At 55.8% G+C, this 22570-nt stretch overlaps 2 protein-coding genes across 21 annotated transcripts; both read left to right on the top strand.

Annotated features, from left to right (window-relative positions):
- The first annotated feature begins 181 nt into the window (after window positions 1-181).
- Window positions 182-11684, top strand: USP19 (ubiquitin specific peptidase 19). Of its 18 annotated transcripts, none has more exons than XM_022573192.2 (27): window positions 182-296; window positions 1801-2063; window positions 2327-2362; window positions 2534-2662; window positions 2749-2882; window positions 2956-3258; window positions 3375-3591; window positions 3722-3878; window positions 3993-4064; window positions 4180-4295; window positions 4398-4618; window positions 4702-4897; window positions 4976-5109; window positions 5218-5376; window positions 5461-5571; window positions 6058-6168; window positions 6253-6354; window positions 7118-7258; window positions 7354-7472; window positions 7691-7828; window positions 7941-8254; window positions 8360-8470; window positions 8559-8775; window positions 8859-9011; window positions 9113-9273; window positions 9355-9533; window positions 11195-11684. In XM_022573192.2, the coding sequence occupies exons 2-27, from the start codon at window positions 1937-1939 to the stop codon at window positions 11309-11311; spliced, it is 3975 nt and encodes a 1324-aa protein (XP_022428900.1). In that variant the 5' UTR covers window positions 182-296; window positions 1801-1936; the 3' UTR covers window positions 11312-11684. The 18 variants fall into 18 exon arrangements, with proteins under 18 accessions (XP_022428900.1, XP_022428890.1, XP_089775408.1 ...); XM_022573182.3 differs by lacking the exon at window positions 11195-11684 and adding an exon at window positions 10540-11182 and having other exon boundaries at window positions 3375-3597; XM_089919282.1 differs by lacking the exons at window positions 182-296; window positions 11195-11684 and adding exons at window positions 312-586; window positions 10540-11182 and having other exon boundaries at window positions 3375-3597; window positions 4404-4618.
- Window positions 11685-14951: 3267 nt separating this feature from the next.
- Window positions 14952-22460, top strand: QARS1 (glutaminyl-tRNA synthetase 1). Of its 3 annotated transcripts, none has more exons than XM_022573197.3 (24): window positions 14952-15100; window positions 15245-15392; window positions 15765-15874; window positions 16031-16106; window positions 16317-16381; window positions 16937-16990; window positions 17116-17176; window positions 17514-17585; window positions 18461-18546; window positions 18712-18798; window positions 19238-19337; window positions 19452-19530; window positions 19612-19720; window positions 19820-19950; window positions 20057-20149; window positions 20263-20400; window positions 20487-20574; window positions 20664-20807; window positions 20926-21030; window positions 21223-21315; window positions 21429-21556; window positions 21650-21716; window positions 21791-21916; window positions 22327-22460. In XM_022573197.3, the coding sequence occupies exons 1-24, from the start codon at window positions 14984-14986 to the stop codon at window positions 22375-22377; spliced, it is 2328 nt and encodes a 775-aa protein (XP_022428905.1). In that variant the 5' UTR covers window positions 14952-14983; the 3' UTR covers window positions 22378-22460. The 3 variants fall into 3 exon arrangements, with proteins under 3 accessions (XP_022428905.1, XP_022428906.1, XP_022428907.1); XM_022573199.2 differs by having other exon boundaries at window positions 14997-15100; window positions 15196-15392; XM_022573198.2 differs by lacking the exon at window positions 18712-18798.
- Window positions 22461-22570: the final 110 nt, after the last annotated feature.

Below are 22570 nucleotides of genomic sequence, written 5' to 3'. Positions count from 1 at the left end.
CGGAACCTAGAAGCTGCGACCAGCAGGGCCCCACCGAGGCCAAAGCACCAGAGCCCCGCCTCCTCCGTTCGGCCCGCCCCGGAGCTGCTCCCGCCGGAAGTGCGTCACCAGCTCTGCGTTCAGGCACCCGCGGCCGTAGCTGGAAGTGGAAACAAAACAAGCAGCTGAGGCCGTGGTGGCGGCGGCGCCGGGACGGGGGAGGGGCGCGCCGGAACCGGAACCGACCTGACGCCGGAACCGGAATCGAGAGCGGGTTGCCAGGGCCCGAAGAGGGCTGGCTGCAGCGGCCTAGCTCGGTGAGTGGGGCTGGCCGCTGCTGGCCTGTCTCGCCGGAGCGGGGAGGCCGAGGCGCGGGCCTAAGGCGACCTGTTCAAGGTCACGGGCCGTACCAGTCTCCGCCCCTCGAGCCCTGCGGCGTGCCGGGCCCACTGATGCAGGCGGGGCCGTTACACTAAAGCCTGTGGCCGGCCTGCCGTCTCGAAGAGGGCTGGCGGCGAGCGAGGGCGGCTTCCTGGAGGAGGTGGTGGCGGGCCCAGGGTTCGGAGGCTGGAGCTGGGTCGCAGCCCGGCCGGGGCGCTGGTCTGTGGTCAGTAACCCCGCGCGGCCGTATTAGGCCACCTTGGGGCTCTAGGCAGCCCCTTTCCTTCCTCAACGTCCCAGGAGGAGAGGGTAGGGACGCGACCTTCAGCTGGGGCCTGGGAGCAAAGAGGTAGCAGATGTCCACCCCTCGATTCTGGACCTGTCGTCACTGAAGATCCAGCCCACCAGTCCCACATCTGACCCGTAGAAGAATCCCCCCGTCCCCCGCCAAACCTCCGCTCCCCACTCCCACACACTCACACTCTGGGGAACACAGACTAGTCACTATCTGTCCTACTACTGTCTCAGGCTATGCTTGAGCCTGCCAGGGGTCCTGGATCCATGGTTTGTTCATCCCCACCCTTATCTCAATTTTGAGAACTTTATTTTGGATGGAGAAACAGCCCAGAATCCACTGGTGGGTCTGTGGGAAACTGGCTAAGAGCTGATGAGGGGGTGGACATGGGAAGGAAGGGGATACTGCCTGTTTCAGTCTCAGACTGCATGCCCACCCTGAGGCAGAGATGCTGCTGAAAGGGAAATGTGACATCTGAATACCCTTTTCACCTTAGCTTTTGCAGGCCGCTCTTTGCATAGGAGAGCAGCTGGAGAGGGGAATCTCTCCAGATGTAAGAAAAACAAAAACCAAGCAGTGCACAGAAGCAGGTTCAGAGGAGGGTGGGAACTGGCAGGTGGCAGGTGGGGCTCCTTAACCTCGAGATGATGCCTGGGCAGTGGTAGCACCTGGGCTGGGCCTGTTTTCAGCCACAGAGCCTGGTCCTCCTGCTGTTTAATTGTCTGTCTCCTCCTTTCTTGCCTTCCTCCTACTTCTCGGGTGGTGACTAAGCAGCCAGTGAGAGTGAAGGAAAAGTGAGCACCCTGCTCAGTGTGCCAGCCCTGTGGGCTGGAGCTATGGCTCCTCTCCAGATTGGAGGAGCCTGGTCCCAGGCCATGGCTGCCTTGACCTGACACCTCCTCAGTGAGGCTTCTCTCTTTGTGGGTCTGTATGGCAGGCATCTAGGAGGCTCAGCCAGAAGTGGTTGCTTCTACTTGCGTTATTTATTCCGCCTTAGGAATAGTCTGAGAGTATCTAGGGCTACATCAGGTAGTAGAGAGATATTTCACCATAGGCTTAGAAGTGTCCCAGGTTGCTGAGCCCTGGGTGTAACCAAGGAGCAAATTTTGGGCTTTGGTAGTGATCACTTGTCCCCTTCTCGTTAGGCTGTCAGTTCCTTGCTGGAGAATTTGTCCACAAAGAGTTGCCAAGATAGCTGGGCCAGGAAGAAAGCGCCGTAGCCCTGACCCAGACACCGTTGCCGACCCCGGGGCACTCTGGCTGTCACCCAAGCGGCTCAAGATGTCTGGCGGGGCCAGCACCACAGGCCCAAGGAGAGGGCCCCCAGGACTGGAGGAGGCCACCAGTAAGAAGAAGCAGAAGGATCGAGCAAACCAGGAGAACAAGGATGGAGATCCTAGGAGAGGTGGTAGTGGCATTCCCGGAGTGCTTGTGGCCTTCCCCTCCTCCCTTCCTGTTGAGCATACAGATTGGGGATTGGGAGATGACTTTTTTGCTGTTCCTTCCATCCTGGTCTGATGCTGAGAGAAGGACCAATGGCAGGCTGGGTAGAGCCTCAGTTTTGAAGTTGGGGTACTTGGCTGAAGTCTTAAAGATGGTGTTTGGTGGGATGTTATAGTCTTGGAGGCTGCCTGTCCATCATCCTTTCCCTGTTCTTTCCTTTGTTGTCAGGGTCAGCATTCACTCGGGAGGAGCCGACCAAAGACGGTGAGTAATGAATAAGCCTTTTGGATGATAGAGTGCTAGGGGAGAGGAGGGGGCACTGGGGATATAGCCGTTATCTAGAGCAGTTGCATTAGGGCTGGGTGTCTGGTACCTGCTTACTCCCATCAAAATTTCATGGAAACTTTCACAATCTTTTTGACATTCCCTCTGTAGAGTTGTTGCTTGATTGGAGGCAGAGTGCTGATGAGGTGTTTGTCAAGCTGCGTGTGGGAGCCGGTCCCCTGCGGCTGGAGGAGGTAGATGCTGCCTTTACAGACACAGACTGTGTGGTGCGGCTTCCAGGTATGTCCATCTGCTTTGAGCCCAGCAGTATACTTGAATCCTTTGATATCCCCTACCTCAGCTCACTCCTCCCACTCTGTTGCCAGGTGGTCGGCAGTGGGGTGGTGTTTTCTATGCTGAGATAGAAAGTTCTTGCACCAAAGTGCAGGCTCGCAAAGGTGGCCTCCTGCAGCTGTCACTGCCCAAGAAGGTGCCTCTGCTCACGTGGCCCTCTCTCCTGGTAAGTTGCAGAGCAGAGTAGGGTAGGGATACTCAGTGTAGTTAACAGGGCCTGACTGCTGTATCTTTGGCAGAAGAAACCTCTTGGGACCCAGGAGTTGGTGCCAGGGCTGCGGTGCCAGGAGAATGGGCAGGAGCCGTCTCCTGTTGCCCTGGAGCCAGGCCCTGAGCCCCGCCGGGCTAAGCAGGAGGCCCGGAACCAGAAGCGGGCCCAGGGCCGTGGTGAGGTAGGCGCAGGGGCTGGCCCTGGGGCCCAAGCAGGGCCCAGTGCCAAGAGGGCTGTGCATCTCCACAGAGGGCCGGAGGGGGAAGGGTCCAGAGATGGCCCTGGACCCCGGGGTGATGCCCCCCAATTCCTGGCTGAGCCGGCCACCCAGGTGAGAGTGGGGTGCCTGCTTGGGAGTTGGGAGGTGAGGGGGAAGGGTGTGGACTGCAGTGGGGGGCTGCCTGCCAGACCCAGGGCTGATCCTGCCCACAATCTCGCCATGAACAGGCTGAGGTGGAGGAACAGCTCCGTGTACCACCACTGAACCCCCAGACCTGCCTCCTGGGCTCAGAGGAGAATCTAGCACTTTTGACAGGAAAGAAGGCAGTAGCCCCCAGGAATGACCCAGTGTCCCCAGTCATGGCCCGGAGCAGAGACTCTGAGAAAGATGATCGTTCCAAAGAGGAGATGGCAGTGGCAGCAGATGCTGCAGCCTTGGTGGATGGTAAAGGTGGGGCTGGGGGTGGGCAGGCAGAGCTCTAGTTTGGGTTGCAGGGTTGGTGGGTGGGTAGGAAGTAGAGTAGGAACAGGCTGGAACCTGTCCTGGGTGGTGCTGAGATGTGGTCTCAACATAGAGCCCAAGTCCATGGTGAACCTGGCATTTGTCAAGAATGACTCGTATGAGAAGGGGCCGGACTCAGTGGTGGTGCACGTGTACGTGAAGGAAATCTGCAGGGACACATCTCGAGTGCTTTTCCGCGAGCAGGACTTCACGCTTATCTTCCAGACCAGGTGGGTGGGTGGGCAGACACACAGGGCAGACAGTGTGCTTCAGGCAGGATAGTGCGTCTCACGTTCTTTCTCCTGCCTCTTCTCCTGCCCTCTGCCCCTGCTCTGCCTCTACAGGGACGGAAACTTCCTGAGACTGCACCCGGGCTGTGGGCCCCACACCATCTTCCGTTGGCAGGTGAAGCTCAGGTGGGTGGTGCCCAGCCCCACCACTGTGCAAGTCCCACCCTGGGCTCCATCCCCCTGACCCATCTAGCCCTGCATCCCCTCCACCTAAGTTTCTGAGTTTAGCCTCTTCCTGCAGGAACCTGATCGAGCCAGAGCAGTGCACCTTCTGCTTCACGGCCTCTCGCATCGACATCTGCCTCCACAAGCGGCAGAGTCAGCGCTGGGGGGGTCTGGAGGCCCCAGCTACACGAGGTCTGCACACGAGCTCCCTTCATTGCCCAGTCCTCATGACCCAGACTCCCACCCCGTGCCACATGCTGCTAACCACCAGCCCCACCATTCCCCCTTTTTAAGGTGCAGTGGGTGGTGCAAAGGTAGCCGTGCCGACAGGTCCAACCCCTCTGGATTCAGCCCCACCGGGAGGTACCCCCCACCCCCTGACAGGCCAGGAGGAAGCCCGGGCTGTGGAGAAGGAGAAACCCAAGGCTCGATCTGAGGACACAGGCCTAGATGGTGTGGCAGCCCGCACCCCCATGGAGCATGTAGCCCCAAAGCCAGAGCCACACCTGGCATCGGTGAGAATCCTTGGTGGGGAGGGCCAAGGATGAAGGCTGGAGAGACCCAGGGCTGCTCTCTCATGCCCCTCTTGCTCCCACAGCCCAAGCCCACATGTATGGTGCCTCCAATGCCCCACAGCCCGGTGAGTGGAGACAGCGTGGAGGAAGAGGAGGAGGAAGAGAAGAAGGTGTGTCTGCCGGGCTTCACTGGCCTTGTCAATCTAGGCAACACCTGTTTCATGAACAGCGTCATCCAGTCTCTGTCCAATACTCGGGAGCTGCGGGACTTCTTCCACGGTGAGAACGGGGGCTTAGAGCCCCGGGGATGGGGGATATCTTCCCCTGCTCACACCTCTCCTTGGTTGCTGTCCCTAGACCGCTCCTTTGAGGCCGAGATCAACTACAACAACCCACTGGGGACTGGTGGGCGTCTGGCCATCGGCTTTGCTGTGCTGCTCCGGGCGCTGTGGAAGGGAACCCACCATGCCTTCCAGCCCTCCAAGTTGAAGGTGATCTGTGGCCACTCCTAACTTGGCTGGAGAGGGTGGGAAGGGCTAGCCAGCTGGGTGCATTGTAGGTGCTGGGGCTCCATGCTCACATCTTGCCCCTGCTTCCAGGCCATTGTGGCGAGCAAGGCCAGCCAGTTCACAGGCTATGCACAGCACGATGCCCAGGAGTTCATGGCTTTCCTGCTGGATGGGCTGCACGAGGACTTGAACCGTATTCAGAATAAGCCCTACACGGAGACTGTGGACTCAGATGGGCGACCTGATGAGGTCAGAGTTGGGGGCGGAGGTGGGCATGTCTCATGCACGTCCCTGTCCCCAGGTCTCCTCGGTTCTCACCACTCTGCTCCTCAGGTGGTAGCTGAGGAAGCCTGGCAGCGGCACAAGATGAGGAATGACTCTTTCATCGTGGACCTATTTCAGGGACAGTACAAGTCGAAGCTGGTGTGCCCCGTGTGCGCAAAGGTGTGACGGATTCTCCTAGAAAGACACCCCCAGCTTGTCCTAGCTAGCCTGGTCAGAATGGGGTCAGAGGCATGTGCATCTTCAGGTGTTGCAGGGCAAGATTTGGGCAAAGAAGGTGAGGGGGAGGCCTTAGGCCCTGTGTGGGCTGCAGAGGTCAGGCTTGGTAGGCTTCCTGACTGAGGTAAAAGTGATGTTTGGGTGATGTAAGGTGGGGTGGGGATGGGTAAGATTGGAAAGGCACAAGGTGTGCACATGAGAGGCAGATGGTTAAAGCGGCTTGGCTGAGGAAGGCCTCAACTACCAGAAAGAGGGATTGTTCTCTCCTAATGGTTCTCCTCGTCCATCTAGTGTTGTCAAGCCTGAGAATTTGCTGGTTGGCTGTGAGACCCTGAGAGCCATCCAAGGGCGTGGATTGGGCTCTCAGGGCACAAGCTTCCTGCCCCCCACTCCCTCTGTGGCCACCCAGTGGCAACTGTACATTTGCAGGTCTCCATCACTTTTGACCCATTCCTGTACCTGCCGGTGCCCTTGCCACAGAAGCAAAAGGTTCTCCCCATCTTCTATTTTGCCCGGGAGCCCCACAGCAAGCCCGTCAAGGTGAGAAGTAAGCCCGTATTGCTAGGCTTTCGCAGAGACCCTGGCCTACCTCCCACCATGGACTCTGTACTCTTGTCACCACAGTTTCTGGTGAGCATCAGCAAGGAGAACTCCAGTGCAAGTGAAGTGTTGGACTCCCTGTCTCAGAGTGTCCACGTGAAGCCTGAGAACCTGCGTCTGGCTGAGGTGTGTCTGTCTTCCCAAGGCTCTTACGCGCATGGACACATGTCTGTGTTTGCAGCGTGCAGATACGTGTGTACGATCATTAGCATCTGTATGTGTACACACAAACGTGCATGTGACTGCACAAAGACAGGTGGGGTGCTATTGGTTGAGACATGGTTGAAACCAGGCATTTGGGCTATGTAACTGAGGTGTTCTCAGTTCCCAGCCATCATCTGGATTTATTCCCCCTTTTGTTGTTGGCCCCCAGCTGCTCTTCCTTCTTCAGACAAGGAGCTTGAGCTGCAGGACTAGCCATCCACCAGCTATAGACGCTCTCCATCCATTCTGCTTCTCCCTCCTGTTTTCCCAGATCTGTGTGCCGGTTTTCCCCAAAGGTTCCTAGCCTGCTGCCTGGTAGTGTCCTTTACCTCGGGGGTAGAGGTAGGGAGATGCCTCCTTGAATGCGGCCCCTTCATAGTATCCATGGTGCAGTCTCAACAGGGCCCACTGGTTGACAGCCGGGTAGAGGCCCTTGGTGTGGAGAGCTGGTATGGTTGATACCTGCCCCAGTCCTGGTCTTTTCATGCTCTGTGAGGCACCAGGCTCCTTATTCCATTGGGCACTGAGGCTGGGGCCAGCAGAGGCATATACTTCTTTTGGGCCACAATCCCCAACCCTGCCCCCATTGACCCAAGATCAAGGTCATATCTTCATCTTGTGCTTTGTGGCAGGGCCAGGGAAAGGGCTTGTCCTCACATAGGATCTGTGTGTTCTCTGTCCTCAGGTGATTAAGAATCGCTTCCACCGTGTGTTTTTGCCCTCCCACTCACTGGACACTGTGTCACCTTCCGACACACTCCTCTGCTTCGAGCTTCTATCCCCAGAGTTGGCTAAGGAGCGGGTGGTGGTGCTAGAGGTGCAGCAGGTGAGTGGGGGCCAACCTGATGGCACAGGGCCCTGATGGGGGAGGGAGGCGTTCCTGCCTGCCCTGGCCTCACTGAGGCAAACGACCCACCCTAGCGCCCCCAGGTGCCCAGCATCCCCATCTCCAAGTGTGCAGCCTGCCAGCGGAAGCAGCAGTCAGAGGATGAGAAGCTGAAGCGCTGTACCCGTTGTTACCGCGTGGGCTACTGCAACCAGTGAGGACTCCCGTGGTCTCCCCCCGTCCCTCCTCTCCACCTTCCACTTGCTGCCCTACCTCTTCTCCACATAAAGGCACATATATTTTAAGCCCTCTACCTGCCACCCCACTCTACCAGACCCTGGGGGAGGCAGGGCTGGCATACCCAGTTCCTTGGTCTAGCCCTAGCGTAGAGGTGTGGCTAAGGCCCTAGTCTTACCTCCTCCTTCTCTCCAGGCTCTGTCAAAAAACCCATTGGCCTGACCATAAGGGCCTCTGCCGCCCTGAGAACATTGGCTACCCCTTCCTGGTCAGTGTACCTGCCTCACGCCTCACATATGCCCGTCTTGCTCAGCTGCTAGAGGGATATGCCCGGTAAGTGCCCAGTGGTTGGATTAAGGTGGGGTAGGTGGGGCGTGGGGGTGGAGTGCAGAGGTGCCGGACACGTTGGTCTGGATTCTTACTTGCTTTTGCTGCCTGTTACCAGGTACTCTGTGAGTGTGTTCCAGCCACCCTTCCAGCCTGGCCGCATGGCCTTGGAGTCCCCGGGCCCTGGCTGCAACACACTGCTGTCCACTAGCTCCCTGGAGGCTGGGGACAATGACAGGGACCCTGTTCAGCCACCGGAGCTCCAGATGGTGACCCCTGTGGCTGAGGGGGACACAGGGGTCCCACGGGCCTGGGCATCCCCTGATCGGGGCCCTGTGCCCAGCACCAGTGGAGTTTCTTCTGAGATGCTGGCCAGTGGGCCCATTGAAATTGGCTCCTTGCCTGCTGGTGAGAGGGTGTCCCGGCCTGAAGGTAAAAGTCTGGTGAAAGGCTCTGGAGCTGGGGCAGGGGAGGTTGGAGGAAGCTTATTTAGGCTCTGGTAGACAGGAAAGCTCTGATTATCATGTTCTTTCACAGCTGCTGTGCCCGGGTACCAACACCCAAGTGAAGCCATGAATTCCCACACACCCCAGTTCTTTATCTATAGAATTGATGCATCCAACCGAGAGCAGCGGCTAGAGGACAAAGGTGTCTGAGGCCGTGGGAGGGACCCCTGGCATGGGTTGGGCTGGCTGCTCTCCACAGCTGCATGATTCCCTTCCCTGCCCGTTTCCAGGAGACACCCCACTAGAGCTGGGTGATGACTGCAGCCTGGCTCTAGTCTGGCGGAACAATGAGCGCCTGCAGGAGTTTGTGTTGGTAGCCTCCAAGGAGCTGGAATGTGCTGAGGATCCAGGCTCTGCTGGTGAGGCTGCCCGTGCTGGCCACTTCACTCTGGACCAGTGTCTGAACCTCTTTACACGGCCTGAGGTGCTGGCACCTGAGGAGGCTTGGTGAGGACAGGGCAGCAGGCAGGTAGTGGGGAAGAGTGGAGTGGAGGTCTGTCGGTCTTGACTCCGCCTCTGTCCCCTGTCAGGTACTGCCCGCAGTGCAAACAACACCGCGAGGCCTCCAAGCAGCTGTTGTTGTGGCGCCTGCCGAATGTGCTCATCGTGCAGCTCAAGCGCTTCTCCTTTCGCAGTTTCATCTGGCGTGACAAGATCAATGACTTGGTGGAGTTCCCTGTTCGGTGAGCAGTGGGCTCTCGTGACTGTGGTCAGGGCATGGGGGCCAAGGTCGGCATCCAGGGCACCTGTTGACTGTCTCACCTCTCTCTGGCTGGTACCATAGGAACCTGGACCTGAGCAAGTTCTGTATCGGTCAGAAAGAGGAGCAGCTGCCCAGCTATGACCTGTATGCTGTCATCAACCACTATGGAGGCATGATCGGTGGCCACTACACTGCCTGTGCACGTCTGCCCAATGATCGCAGCAGCCAGCGCAGCGACGTGGGTGAGGGCACACACAGCCAGCAGGATAGATGGTAGGGGTGTTGGTGCAGGGTATGTTCACACTCTTCCCACCTTGCCATAGGCTGGCGCTTGTTTGATGACAGCACGGTGACAACGGTAGACGAGAGCCAGGTCGTGACGCGTTATGCCTATGTACTCTTCTACCGCCGGCGGAACTCTCCTGTGGAGAGGCCCCCCCGGGCAGGTCACTCTGAACACCACCCAGACCTAGGCCCTGCAGCTGAGTCTGCTGCCAGCCAGGTGAGGCATGGGGAGGCTGCTCAGGCTAGTGGGGCCCAACTCACAGATGGGTGGGGGTAGGGCACAGCTTCCTCTCCTACAGCCCTAGGCCCCTGGAACCTTCGGATTTTTAAGAGTCACAGACAGGGTTCCCTTACATCAAAGCCTTAGCCAGAGCGATTCCTAGGCTGCAGGGACACTTACAGAGGTACACACACAGCAACACGCTGCCATTGGTGTGTGCATAGGCTACGGGCCAAGTAGCTGCTCCAGATTTCACTGGGTACAGTGGTGTGAACAGACTGTACCTGACACCTCCCAACTTTCCCTCTGCACACTCCCCACATGCTAGCCCACAGACCCTCACTTGTGATCATCCCTGTGTTCTGATGTGCACTCAGGACAGGGCCTATCCAGCAGGCCATAGCCAATGTGGCCGTCACCCTCTCTGAGGTGAGCTTTTGTCCCCACTGTGCCTTCAGGATCTTCTGTCTCTCTTACTGACATGGGATGCCATAGGCCTGGTTGGTGGGCACATCCGAAACTCTTTTCTGGACTTGTCTCCTTGCTGTCCTCTCCTCCCTTGAGCCCGCTATGCTCAGACTCATACAGTGATCAGGATCTGGATGTAGGTGGGCGGGAGCCAGGAGATGACTCTGGGGTTGGCAGCTCTGTCCTCCATGAGCCAGTCTCCTCTGTGGGAAGCCTGGGCTAAAAAACTGACCAGCTAACCCTCACCCCCACCCCCACCCCACCCCTGTGGGGAAGTTGCATGTCGATAGGGGAGCTTCTTGAGGCCAAAATGCCATCAAGATTCGCCCACTGTGGTGCTCTCCATCTAGACAACCCTGCGAATGGCCCACTTGGCTCCTGCCTGTCCACCACTCTGCCACTTGACCTGGGATGTACGGGGCTAGCACCGGTTACGTTGGGCGGGACTGTCATGGCCAGGGGTCTTGGGGACACTGGGTCCCCCTACCCCCTCACCCCTGCCCTGGGTGCTGATGGCCGTTTCCGCACGCCGTAGGCTTCCCGGATTTGGCAGGAGCTGGAGGCCGAGGAGGAGCCAGTACCCGAGGGGCCTGCGCCCCTGGGTCCCTGGGGGCCCCAGGACTGGGTGGGCCCCCCGCCACGTGGCCCTACCACACCAGATGAGGGCTGTCTCCGATACTTTGTTCTGGGCACCGTGGCAGCTTTGATGGCCCTCGTGCTCAACGTGTTCTATCCTCTGGTATCCCAGAGTCCCTGGAGATGAGCTTGCCTGCAGGCAGCTGCTGTGAGCTGGCCTACCTACCTGCCCACCAGGCCATGCCTGCCGCTGTGGTGGGGACCAACTCTGGGCTTGGGCCTCAGTGTGTGCATCTGAGGGGAGAGGGTGGGGACTGTGGCTCCTGCAGGGGCAGAGCATCTTAGGGTGGGTATCCCGTCCAGCTGTCTGTCCGTTTGTCCTGCTGCTCCTACCCTTGGCCTGGGGCTTAGCCCTGCCCAAGCAGCTTCCTGTATTTAAAGTGTTAATAAAGTGAGACTGTTCAGGCTGATCTCGTCTCTCTGTCTCAATGCCGCTGCTGTCTGCGCCTGCCTTGGGGCCCTCCCTTGGGTGCCAGGGCTCCAAGCCAGCACCCCCGGGATGCCAGGCGGCATACTGGGCAGCCCCCAACCCCTGTCCTCATATTCTGTTGCAGGGACTAGGCCCTGGCCAGGCCCCCGACGTGGCCCCCACGCGGACAGCCCCTGAACGCTTCGCCCCCCCTGTGGACCGCCCAGCCCCCACCTACAGCAACATGGAGGAGGTCGATTAGCAGGTCCCTGGCTGGTGGGGGGACTGGGTTTGGGGGATCCCCCACAGAGGGCCAGCTCTTTGACGCTTCTCCTTCTCTAACCTAGAGGACACTGGCTTCGTCAATGGGGAGTTGGGGGGGGGTATGATTTGAGGGTGGAAACCTCACTGGTTGGGACCTCTTGTCAACTTGACCCCCCCCAGCCAGTGGGCCTTGGCTTCTCTAGCCATGCCCAGTGCTGCGTGATTTGATTCTCAGTTGTACCTTCAATTCTTTCTGACTCGCATTATAAACGTTATAATTTTATTCTAAAAATTGTAACTTTTTTTTTTGCATTTTGGAAGTGATTGCTGCTGTTTAAATATATTTTAAAAATAAATGACAAATAAGCAGACTTAGTCACTGTAATACATCAGGTGCTGTGACTACCTCCCCTTCCCAACATCTGGTGTGTGTGTGTGTGTGTGTGTGTGTGTGTGTGTGTGTGTGTGTGTGTGTGTGTGTGTGTGTGTGTGTGTGTGTGTGTGTGTGTGTGTGTGTGTCGTGAACCCCCACTGCCATCAGCTCTTTGGGGCCTGACCCCTGCCCTTTGATCCCACTGGTTCTGGGTCCCACGTGGAGGCAGCTATGGTTGGTAACATTGCTGATACCTCACACCCTAGGAGTGGAGTGTACCCCATGAAGCTCCAGAAGCTGACAGCATGGGGTAAAAGGTGCAGGCATTGGAGCAGCCTGGGGCTGACAACCAGACAGCAGGTCAGGAAGGACTTGATGGGGAACAGGAAGTACTTGGGGGTGGAGAGAAGTCTCTTTTCTCTTTTTCTATTCTCAGGTCTTTCTTTGCTGTAGTTTGAAAACCACCTGGATCCCTTGGGAGAACAGAGCAGGAAAAAAACTGCTGTGGGAAAGGAGACCCTCCTCCAAAAGGACAGGCAGAGAGGACCAGAGCTAATCTTAGCTGGCTTCCTATGGGAGGGAGGGTGTGGGGTCCTGCCAGGCCATTTCTTCCCTTGATTCCATAAAACTTTGGCTTCTGGCAGCTGCCCCAGGCTGTTTACCCACAGTGGGTTTGCAGGCTTGTCCCAGCAGGCTTGCCTTGTGTACACATACCGCAAGGTCAAGTCTTGTGAAGAGCCCCTGTGCCTCTCTTTGTGGATAATGCTGCCTCCTATTCTCTTCAACTGTTTGGGGTTAGGATTGGGCATCTCCAGCTGGGGGGAGATGGGGAGCAAAGGTACTCCTGAGGCAGGTGTTCAGGTAAGCCAGAAAGAGTGTAAGGCAGGCAGGGGTGGGGCAGGATTCTGGCAGGTCCATCTTGCCCCCAAGCCTGAGGGGTCAGTATTACAAAAAGCTCAGCATGTGGGCCCTGCTAGTACTCCTTGGCTGGAGTTAGGGAGTTAGGGGTGGTGGAGAGCAGAAGGAGCTCCTGGAGAAAGCTAGCCTTGTGACCAGCATTGGTTTCTTCTATTGGGACAACAGCACAAGGGCCACGTGGGGTTGCTGGCCATGGAGAGGGGCCTGGACTGCTGGCTGTGAGGCCCTGCGGTAATGGTGGAATTGCCAAGCTGGGTGTTGGTGCTGGCACACTGCTGGAGGGGCTGCTAGGCATGGGCTGCAACAGGATCGTGCTGGGCCTTCACTGTGTGCAGCCCCAAGTGTCTGGCCACTGGTGATCTGCATGTGCTGAATGCACTACTCAAGGGGCTCTGTCCACCTCTGACCATAGCCCTGCTGCTGCTGAGCCTGCCACATTACCCTTCTGGGGCATTTGCACAAGGCTGCCATGGCCCTCAGCACTGTGGCCACTGCTGCTTCTGTGCATCAGCCTGTGCCACAGGGACTTGTCCGTAGGTCTGGCTACTGGACTCTGCCTCTTCTCATGCCACAGCTGGGCCTTGCTGGCTGCTCCCTGGCTTTTCTCCTCGTTCATTGCTTTCTTGATCTTCCTTGAAGTAGTGCCAGAGGCTTATGCGAGCAAGCCAGTCCCCTGGGCATGCACCCATCCAACTTGATGGTTCTGCTCTGTGCAAGTCAAAGGGCTCCAGAGGACTGGCTAGCCTGCCACTACTTGTGGCATTCTTGGTAGGGGCAACTGCCTCATCCTGTGCCATGGAGCCACAGGGTCAGCACTATGAGGGAACCAGGAAAGAGGGTACAGGCCCTGACCCCACTGAGGGGGCCATCACTAGACCTGCAGGACTTAGTGTTGGTGGTCATGGTGCTGTAATGGGTCTTTGGGTGGCATCAGGTACCCTGCTCTTCTTAGGCATCTTTGTGGTGAGCTAGACACCTGCAGCTGTGGACTCAGCACAGGGCTGGCGTGGCTGCGGTTCTGCTTCTTAGTGCCTGTCTGTGGCACCACTGCACTGCAACTCCTGCTTAATGCCTGCTCCTGGCCTTGGCTGGGCTGGGCATCAGGCTGGGGCCAAAGTGCCATGGGGAGCCAAGACACAGGGCTGGCTCTGGATACTGATGCGGAGTGTGGCACTGGGCAGAACCTGGCATCATGTGGGGCCCAGAAATGGACTCGCTCATTAGTAGGATATAGTAACAAACAAGGATACACTATGGATACAGACTGCAGTCAGGATCCTGCCCAGTGCTTGAAGGTCCGGTAGTATCAGTGATGACAAGGCCTCTAAGAGCCTGAGTTCCCATCCCCAATTTGGGCATCTCCTCATCATGTCACCACCAGCAGCTCCAGTTCCATAAGGAAAACAGGTTGTATGTTCAGTTTCAGCCTAATGATTCTCAGCAGGTCCTGGAAGTCCAATGAGACTGGGGAGACCCCCAAGAACATCATCATGATTATTCTACCTCCTCTGTCCCACCCTATCCCAACTTCAATAAAATATCCTGTCAAACACCTGCATGTGGATTTCAAGGTCTAATCTGCTTGTGGTTTTCCTGACATATGCATGTGTTGGTAAGGGGGGTAAGTATGACAAGAGATTTTTTTGGCCACACCACGTGGCTTGTGGGATCTTAGTTCCCTGACCAGGGATTGAACCCAGGCGCTCAGCAGTGAGAGCGCACAGTCCTAACCACTGGACAACCAGGGAATTCCCAGACAGGAGAGTTTAAACCAAATCATCACAGAACTTAAGCGAGGCCCTTCCTGGCCAGGTGTGTGTCCAGGTGGGTTCTCAAAAAGTGCCAGACTTTTGGGGCCCATCGATGGGCCATTTCAGACATTCTCTGTGCTCGAGTCTTGACAGAATTTCCCGGGCTTCATTTTGTTCAAATGTTTCCGTGACAACTCCAAAGCTTTGACGTCAGAAACGCGATAGGGACTCACATTTGTTCCCAAGAACAGAATTGGGATGGTCCCGAGGTTTCCAGGGCTGAAGGAGAAAAGTCGAAGAGCAAAGAGCCATGCCCATGTTTGCCTCCTGCCTTGGTGCTGAACACCTTCCCTCCAGGTCCGCGGCAAATCACCCCCTGAAGTCCCGTCGCCACTACCCCTTCTAGGGACCTGGAGCACGAAGACGGAAGTGAAGCGCCTTGAAAGGCCGGAAAGGCCGCCCTCTGCCCTTTCAATGGCGCTGACAACCCTGGAGAGCCCCGCCCCCTCCAGCCAAGGAAGGACACCATTGGCTCTCCCTGACGGCGTCGCTCTCCTATTGGCCAGTGAGCTAATGCCAATGCGCAGATTGGCCCCAAAGTTTTCTTTCGGTTTCCGGCGTCCCAGCAATGGCAGCTCTGGACTCCCTGTCGCTCTTCACCGGCCTCGGCCTGAGCGAACACAAGGCCCGCGAGACGCTCAAGAACACGGCTCTGAGCGCGCAGCTGCGCGAGGCGGCGACCCAGGTGCGAACCCAATCCCTGGTCCGGGCTGCCGACTGTTCCCCAGCGCAGCGCCAGGCCGGGTCCTGACCCCAACCAACCTACCTTGTCTTGTTCAGGCCTTTCTTACTGGTCATGGGGCTTATCTCCTGACTCCTCTGACCTCAGGCGCAACAGACTCTGGGCTGCACCATCGACAAGGCTACCGGGACCCTGCTCTATGGCTTGGCCTCCCGACTCCGGGATCCGCGGCGTCTCTCTTTTCTCGTGAGCTACATAGCCAATAGGAAGATCCATACGGAGACCCAGCTGAGCGGTGAGACCCCTGCCTGTCCTGCCGCTTCCACCTCCAACTCCTCTTCTCAGCCAAGGTCCCTATCTACCCATTCTGCGAAGTCCCTCAGCGTCTCTCTGCATTATTAGTTCTGCATTCCCCTCTAAACCCAGGCCCTGGCACTGAGGGATGGAGAGGGCCACCTCTGGTGAGACGGACTAGAGAAATGTAGGTCTGAGGGAGTTTCCCTCAGAGCACTTGCTTCTTTCCTGTGACCTCAGGGCTTCTCTAAAGGTGCAAGACTTAATTTCCCAGGAGGCCAAACTAATTGGGGTTTCATGGATCGGATTAGGGCTTTGTCTTCCTACTTCCTGGAGCTGAGATGCCACAAATTCATTGGCTCTCTTTTTTCAGCTGCCCTTGAGTATGTGCGGAGTCATCCCCTGGACCCCATCAACACCATGGTCTTTGAGCAGGAATGCGGTGTGGGCGTTGTGGTGACCCCAGAGCAGATTGAGGAGGCTGTGAGTCTTTCCCCAGGCATTGGTTGCCTCCTTAGCACTGAACCTGAAAAGGAGTGGCTCAGCCTTTCCAACCAGGAAGACCCAGGGTGAGGGTGTGGGTTCCTAGAGCATTTCTGAAGGACACTTTCTTGAACCACATGGTTTGGCTTTCTGTAGGTGGAGGCTGCCATAAATCGCCACCGACCCCAGCTCCTAGTAGAGCGTTACCGCTTCAATATGGGACTGCTGATGGGTGAGCAGGGCCTGGGGCAGGGGACTATGTTATTCTCTCTAGTCATGCCTTCTCTTCTGCATGGGTGAGAGGGAGGTGGGAAGAGGAATAGGAACACATTAAAAGTGGTCTGGCTGTGGTTTTTGAGGTCAGCCAGGTTCTTTTCTTGGGAAGGAGGGTGGGCAACGTCCTGCTTTGCCTTTCTGCAGCTCCCTCTGCCCATATTTCTAGGAGAGGCTCGGGCTGCACTCAAGTGGGCAGATGGCAAAATGATCAAGCACGAAGTAGACATGCAGGTGGGTGCCTCCTTGAGCTGAAGCAGGCAAAGACCCTGCCAGAGACAGTGTCTAGAGTCCACTGAGGGATAAATGGTGGTGGAAGGGGAAGAAAGCCTATTCCTATTCTGATGGTGGATAGTAGAGCTTGGGGTAGAGGGAGCAGCACCCGGTTGGACAGTGAAAGACTTGGGCCTCTGGGTTCTGCCTAAGTTGGGGTGAGTTGCTTTACGCTGAACCTCAGTTTCCTCATCTTGTAAATAAGGGTGATGTGGCCTTCATCTCAGCGTGCTGGCAGAGAATCACAAGAGGGTGATGGTTGAGGTAGATGGCATATCTTGATGCTGGGCCCACAGTTCCTTTCTGTAAATGGCTGTTTTTGTTACCTGAGCCCAGGACCCTCAGGAGGGAAAAAGCATTTGAGGCCGCAGAACCATGTGAGGAGCAGAGGTGGGATGGGCTAGGTAGGTTTTTCAAGGTGGTGCCAGTAGACAGAACCAAGAAGCCCTTAGCTGGATGGGTGGGTTGAGTCAGTCATGGGCTCCTGTCCCAGCTCTGACTCTGGTCTCTGCTCAGGTCCTCCACCTCCTGGGTCCCAAGACGGAGACTGATCTGGAGAAGAAGCCCAAGGTGGGACTGAGCATGGTCTTGGGTCCTGGGAATGAGGTGGGGTAGGGTGAAACTTCAGGCTGGAGAAGGGAGTATCTGACCCCAGTGATCCCGAGACGTTGACCCAACTTTTGAACTTCTCTCAGGTGGCCAAGGCTCGGCCAGAAGAAACAGACCGAAGAACAGCAAAGGATGTGGTGGAGAATGGTGAGAGGCTTGAGGCTCCTGTCACATTCAACTCCCTGATATCTGGGTTTTCCACCTGATGGGTCATTATAGCCCAGACTCCTCAGGCCGTTGGCTTAATCAACACTCTGTCTTCTGCTGCAAGACTGGAATTTCTGGTGTTTCCTTTACCCAGAAACTAGTCAGAGGAGGCCTGAGAAGTCTGGCTCTGTATCTCTTGTCTCTGGGGTTAGGGGAAGAGGGGACTGCTTGGTTCTATTCTGGTTCCAGGATATGGGTAGTATCAACAGGCACCTCCCTGAGCTGGATGTGGTAGCTGTATCCAGAGAATAAGTTTTCCTTGGTCTGTTCTCTGCAGGTGAGACTGTTGTTCAGACCCTGTCTCTGATGGAGCAGCTCCGAGGCGAGGCGCTTAAGTTCCACAAGCCTGGTGAGCAGGCAGGTTGAAACTCGGTGGAGGGCTGGATCTTTTTTTTTTTTTTTTAATTTTATTGAAGTATAATTGATTTGTAATGTTGTGTTTAATTTCTGCTGTACAGCAAAGTGACTCAGTTATACATATATATATTTTTTTCCATTATGGTTTATCACAGGATACTGAATACAGTTCCCTGTGCTATACAGTAGGAACTTGTTGTTTATTCATCCTATATATGATAGTTTACATCTGCTAATCCCAAACTCCCAGTACTTTCCTCCCTTATCCCTCCTCCCCCCGTTGGCAACCACAAGTCTGTTCTTTATGTCAGTGAGTCTGTCTGTTTTGTAGATATGTTCATTTATGTCGTATTTTAGATTCCACCTATAAGTAATATCATATTGTATTTGTCTTTCTGACTGACTTTGCGTAGTATAATAATCTCTAGGTCCATCCATGATGCTACAAATGGCATTATTTCATTCTTTTTAAGGGCTGAGTAATATTCCATTGTATATATGTTCCACATTTTCTTTATCCATTCATCTAACGGTGGACATTTAGGTTGTTTCCATGTCTTGGCTATTATAAGTAGTGTTGCTGTGAACGTAGTGGTGCATGTATCTTTTTGAATTATAGTTTTGTCTGAGTATATGCCCATTAGTGGGATTGCTAGATCATATGGAAACTCCATTTTTAGTTTTTTGAGGAAACTGCATACTGTTTTCCATATGGCTTCACCAATTTACTTTCCCACCAACAGTGTAAGAGGGTTTTCTTTTCTTGTGGAGGGCTGGATCTTAATAGCAATTCTTGTAGTCAGGTCCCTGGGATAGGGAGCCCTGGGCTGCAGCCTGGTATCATCAGGCTTGTTCTGGCCCTGGCAGGTGAGAACTACAAGACCCCGGGCTATGTGACCACTCCACATACCATGGATCTACTGAAGCAGCACCTGGAGATCACTGGAGGACAGGTGTGTGAGAGTGTTGCCAGGCTAGCTAGTGCTATCATCACTTGCCTGGGGCTGCCTCCATACTACCCTGCCCTACCTATCACCATGGCCTCCCTGGGAAGGGTCATCCTTTAGTGTAGTCTGAGCTCTGACCTGATTCCTCCGCTCCCATTCCTCTTATCTCAGGTACGTACCCGGTTCCCGCCAGAACCCAATGGAATCCTGCACATTGGACATGCCAAAGCCATCAACTTCAACTTTGGCTATGCCAAGGTGGGTGTGTCTGGGGACTTGGCAAGCGGCATAACTGCTTGCTGCTCCCGTGACTAGGTACCAGAGAGGTATCCCTACTTTTCCTGCTGCTCCCATAAAGTGTCCCAGAGCAGACAGAGGCCTTGGAGGGGATACCTAGGAATGTGTGATAGATACCTAGGAATCCACCCAATTGGGCTCATTGAGGAAAAACTCTTGGTGAGGCAGTGAGTTCACATTTGGGGAAATTCCCAGTGCAACCTCTTGGGCTTAGGAAGAGGCTATGCTGTGTCCCACGTTAGTATGAGATGCCTTGTTTATTAGGGCATTTAGATACAGGAAGGTGAGTGAAAGATATTTTCAATTCTGATGTGGGAGAGCTCTGAGAATGTCCCAGTTTGATGAGATGGATTGTAGGAACCGATGATGTGGGAGCTCACAGATACTGCAACTTTCCTAGGCCAACAATGGGATCTGTTTCCTGCGCTTTGATGACACCAACCCTGAGAAGGAGGAAGCAAAGTTCTTCACTGCCATCTGCGACATGGTGGCCTGGCTGGGTATGGGTTGGGGAAGGCCTGGGCAGAACTGCTTATCAGTGGGCCTCTCCCTGGGCCATGGCCTGCCATTGGGTGTCCCTGATTGGTTGCTAATACCATCTCATTCTGCCCCAGGTTACATACCTTACAAGGTGACATATGCCTCCAACTATTTTGACCAGCTGTATGCGTGGGCCGAGGAGCTCATCCGCAGGTGAGGCCAGAGCCATGATGTGGAGCCAGGCAGACTGACCAGGGCACATCCATGCTGGGCATTCACACCCCTTCCTCATAGGGGTCAGGCCTATGTGTGCCACCAGCGAGGAGAGGAGCTCAAAGGCCACAACCCACTGCCCTCACCCTGGAGAGACCGTCCCACAGAGGAGTCCTTGCTACTCTTCGAGGTGGGGCTCTGGGGGTGCAGTTGGGTCTAGGTGGGCCAAGATACTGAGAATGAGATGCCCTTGTGCTGAGTGGCAGCCTGAGCCCTTGCTCCCTTTCAGGCAATGCGCAAGGGCAAGTTTGCAGAGGGTGAGGCCACACTGCGGATGAAGCTGGTGATGGAGGATGGCAAGATGGACCCTGTGGCCTATCGAGTCAAGTATACACCGCACCACCGCACAGGGGACACTTGGTTGGTGTGAACTTGGGGTGGGGTTGCGGAGTTGTAGAGTGGCGGGTGGGCCACGGGTAGGGCAGAGTGGGGCCGAATGGTGGGGCCCACTGCCTATGCCCTGCAGGTGCATCTACCCCACCTATGACTACACACACTGCCTCTGTGACTCCATCGAGCATATCACCCACTCACTCTGCACCAAGGAATTCCAGGCCCGGTGAGGGAGCTGGGCCCGTGGGGAGGGGAGGGCCAGTGGGATTCCAGCAGCCCTTCCTGCCGGTCTCTCCCTGGTTGGAGGTGGCCAGTCTTGACTCTGCCCTCCCACCCCAGACGCTCTTCCTACTTCTGGCTGTGCAATGCACTGGACGTCTATTGTCCTGTGCAGTGGGAGTATGGCCGCCTCAATCTGCACTATGCTGTTGTCTCTAAGAGGAAGATTCTCCAGCTTGTGGCAGCTGGCGCTGTGCGGTAGGTGTGGCTCTTTGGCTAATGAAGGTTGGTGGTACTAGTAGCATGTGTTGCCATAGGTTTTCTCACCACCACCTCGCCCACAGGGATTGGGACGACCCACGGCTCTTCACGCTCACAGCCTTACGTCGGAGGGGCTTCCCGCCTGAGGCCATCAACAACTTCTGTGCTCGGGTATAGCCGAGTGGGCTGAGTGGGCAGGTGGGGGCTGAGCACAGTGGTATGTGTTTGTGGCTGTGACTGATGCTGTCCTTTCCTGCTAGGTGGGAGTGACAGTGGCACAGACCACAATGGAACCACATCTGCTAGAAGCCTGTGTGCGTGATGTGCTGAATGACACAGCCCCTCGGGCCATGGCTGTGCTGGAGCCATTACAGGTGGTCATCACCAATTTTCCTGCTGCCAAGGTAAGTCTCCTTCAGAGTGTGTGTGTGTGTGTGTGTGTGTGTGTTGGGGGTTGCACCTGGGTTTAGGTGTGGGAATCCCAGTGCCTAGTGTGACTCAGACACTTATCTCCTACTATAGTCCTTGGACATTCAGGTACCCAACTTCCCAGCTGATGAGACCAAGGGCTTCCATCAGATTCCCTTTGGACCCATTGTCTTCATTGAAAGGACTGACTTCAAAGAGGTGAATGGGGGTGGTGAAGGGTCCTGTTTGTTCCTGGGCCCAGTCCTGAGGGCCCTTCATCTCTTCTTCTATCAGTCCATCTACTCCCTGCTTCAGTCAAACCAATCCTTGCCAGACGTAGGGGTGGGAGAAGCCTCTTGTACCTGCCCGACCCTTGCAGCCTCTTGTGTCCACCCCACTTCCTATCTCTAGGAGCCAGAGCCAGGCTATAAGCGCCTGGCATGGGGCCAGCCCGTGGGCCTGAGGCATACAGGCTACATCATCGAGCTGCAGCATGTTGTCAAGGTGAGAGCCAGCTGCAGCCTTCCTACCACAGTGCCTGCTGGGGTGAGGATCTGGGTGCAGCTGCAGTCTTGGTAGTGGTGTCCAAGTCTGATTGCAGGCCCCTTGACTTCCAGGGCCCCAGTGGCTGTGTGGAAAGCCTTGAGGTGACCTGCAGACGGGCAGATGCTGGAGAAAAGCCCAAGGCATTTATTCACTGGGTATCACAGCCTCTGACGTGTGAGATTCGCCTCTACGAGCGACTGTGAGTGAACAGAGCTGGTGTTGGGGCAGGTACAAGATGGGCATTGCTTGCTGTGGCTGCCCAGCTGGAGTCTGACCTTTACTCTGGCTGCAGATTTCAGCACAAGAACCCTGAGGATCCTGCTGAGGTGCCTGGTGGATTCTTAAGTGACTTGAACCCGGTAGGCTCATGGGGTATGGGGTGAGGGTGGTGGGCCTTTCTGGCTGGATGGCCACCTGAGTTCTCTGCCCACAGGCATCACTACAAGTGGTCGAGGCAGCATTAGTGGACTGTTCTGTGGCCCTGGCAAAGCCCTTTGACAAGTTCCAGTTTGAACGGCTTGGTTACTTTTCTGTGGATCCAGACAGCCGCCAGGGACAGGTGCTTGAATTTACCTTTCCGCAACAATGATGGTGGTGGCTGCCATTCTCTGTGCCAAGCACTTTGCTGACATTTCCTTACTTAATTTTCACCACCTGAGGTGGGGTTCATGTTCTACCGATGAGGAAACAGGCTCAGAGGTTAAGTCTGTGCACAAAATTTTGTATGAACCCTTTTTTATTCCTCAAGGTAGGGGACAGGCATAGGGATTGTTATAATTCATATAAAATGGAGACCCAGAGCCATCCAGTCCTTTAGCCAAAGTCAAAAAGTTACTGGTAACTAGAGTTTCTTGGCCCTCAGCTCCTCTGGGATGAAGTGAGGGTTGGAGTGGGGTGTCTGGTGAGACCCACTTAGGCCTTCTGGCCTGGTTCTGGCTTGGTGGTCATTCCTCCCCCTCTGCCCTCCAGCTTGTCTTCAACCGGACCGTCACACTGAAGGAGGACCCAGGAAAAGTGTGAACTGGAAGTCCTGTGGACCTACCTCAACCTTCTGGAGGCGAGGGGTACCCAGACTCCATGTTAATAAAGAACAGCTAAATCCCCCTGGGGTCTGTGTTCTTTCTCTGGTCTCCTAGCACCCAAGGGCCTTAGAGTCATGCTCAGGGAGGGGGAAGGTACGCTACACACAGAGCAGTACTGACAGCTTTGAAAC

This window comes from Delphinapterus leucas, chromosome 10, assembly GCF_059928025.1.
Source record: "Delphinapterus leucas isolate spDelLeu-1000000601 "Yukka" chromosome 10, BTC_Dleu_Yukka2, whole genome shotgun sequence".
In the NCBI taxonomy this organism is placed as follows: domain Eukaryota; kingdom Metazoa; phylum Chordata; class Mammalia; order Artiodactyla; family Monodontidae; genus Delphinapterus; species Delphinapterus leucas.
This window is presented reverse-complemented; position numbering and strand designations above follow the sequence as displayed.

What these genes read in the sequence shown, in the direction of transcription:
- USP19 (XM_022573182.3), top strand. Translation starts at nt 1,937, where the DNA reads ATGTCTGGCGGGGCCAGCACCACAGGCCCAAGGAGAGGGCCCCCAGGA. An exon ending in CAGATGGGCGACCTGATGAG is followed by an intron (nt 5,377 to 5,460) that starts GTCAGAGTTGGG and finishes TCTGCTCCTCAG; the next exon opens with GTGGTAGCTGAGGAAGCCTG. An exon ending in CAGCCAGCGCAGCGACGTGG is followed by an intron (nt 9,274 to 9,354) that starts GTGAGGGCACAC and finishes ACCTTGCCATAG; the next exon opens with GCTGGCGCTTGTTTGATGAC.
- QARS1 (XM_022573197.3), top strand. Translation starts at nt 14,984, where the DNA reads ATGGCAGCTCTGGACTCCCTGTCGCTCTTCACCGGCCTCGGCCTGAGC. An exon ending in CAATATGGGACTGCTGATGG is followed by an intron (nt 16,107 to 16,316) that starts GTGAGCAGGGCC and finishes CCATATTTCTAG; the next exon opens with GAGAGGCTCGGGCTGCACTC. An exon ending in CGACATGGTGGCCTGGCTGG is followed by an intron (nt 19,338 to 19,451) that starts GTATGGGTTGGG and finishes ATTCTGCCCCAG; the next exon opens with GTTACATACCTTACAAGGTG.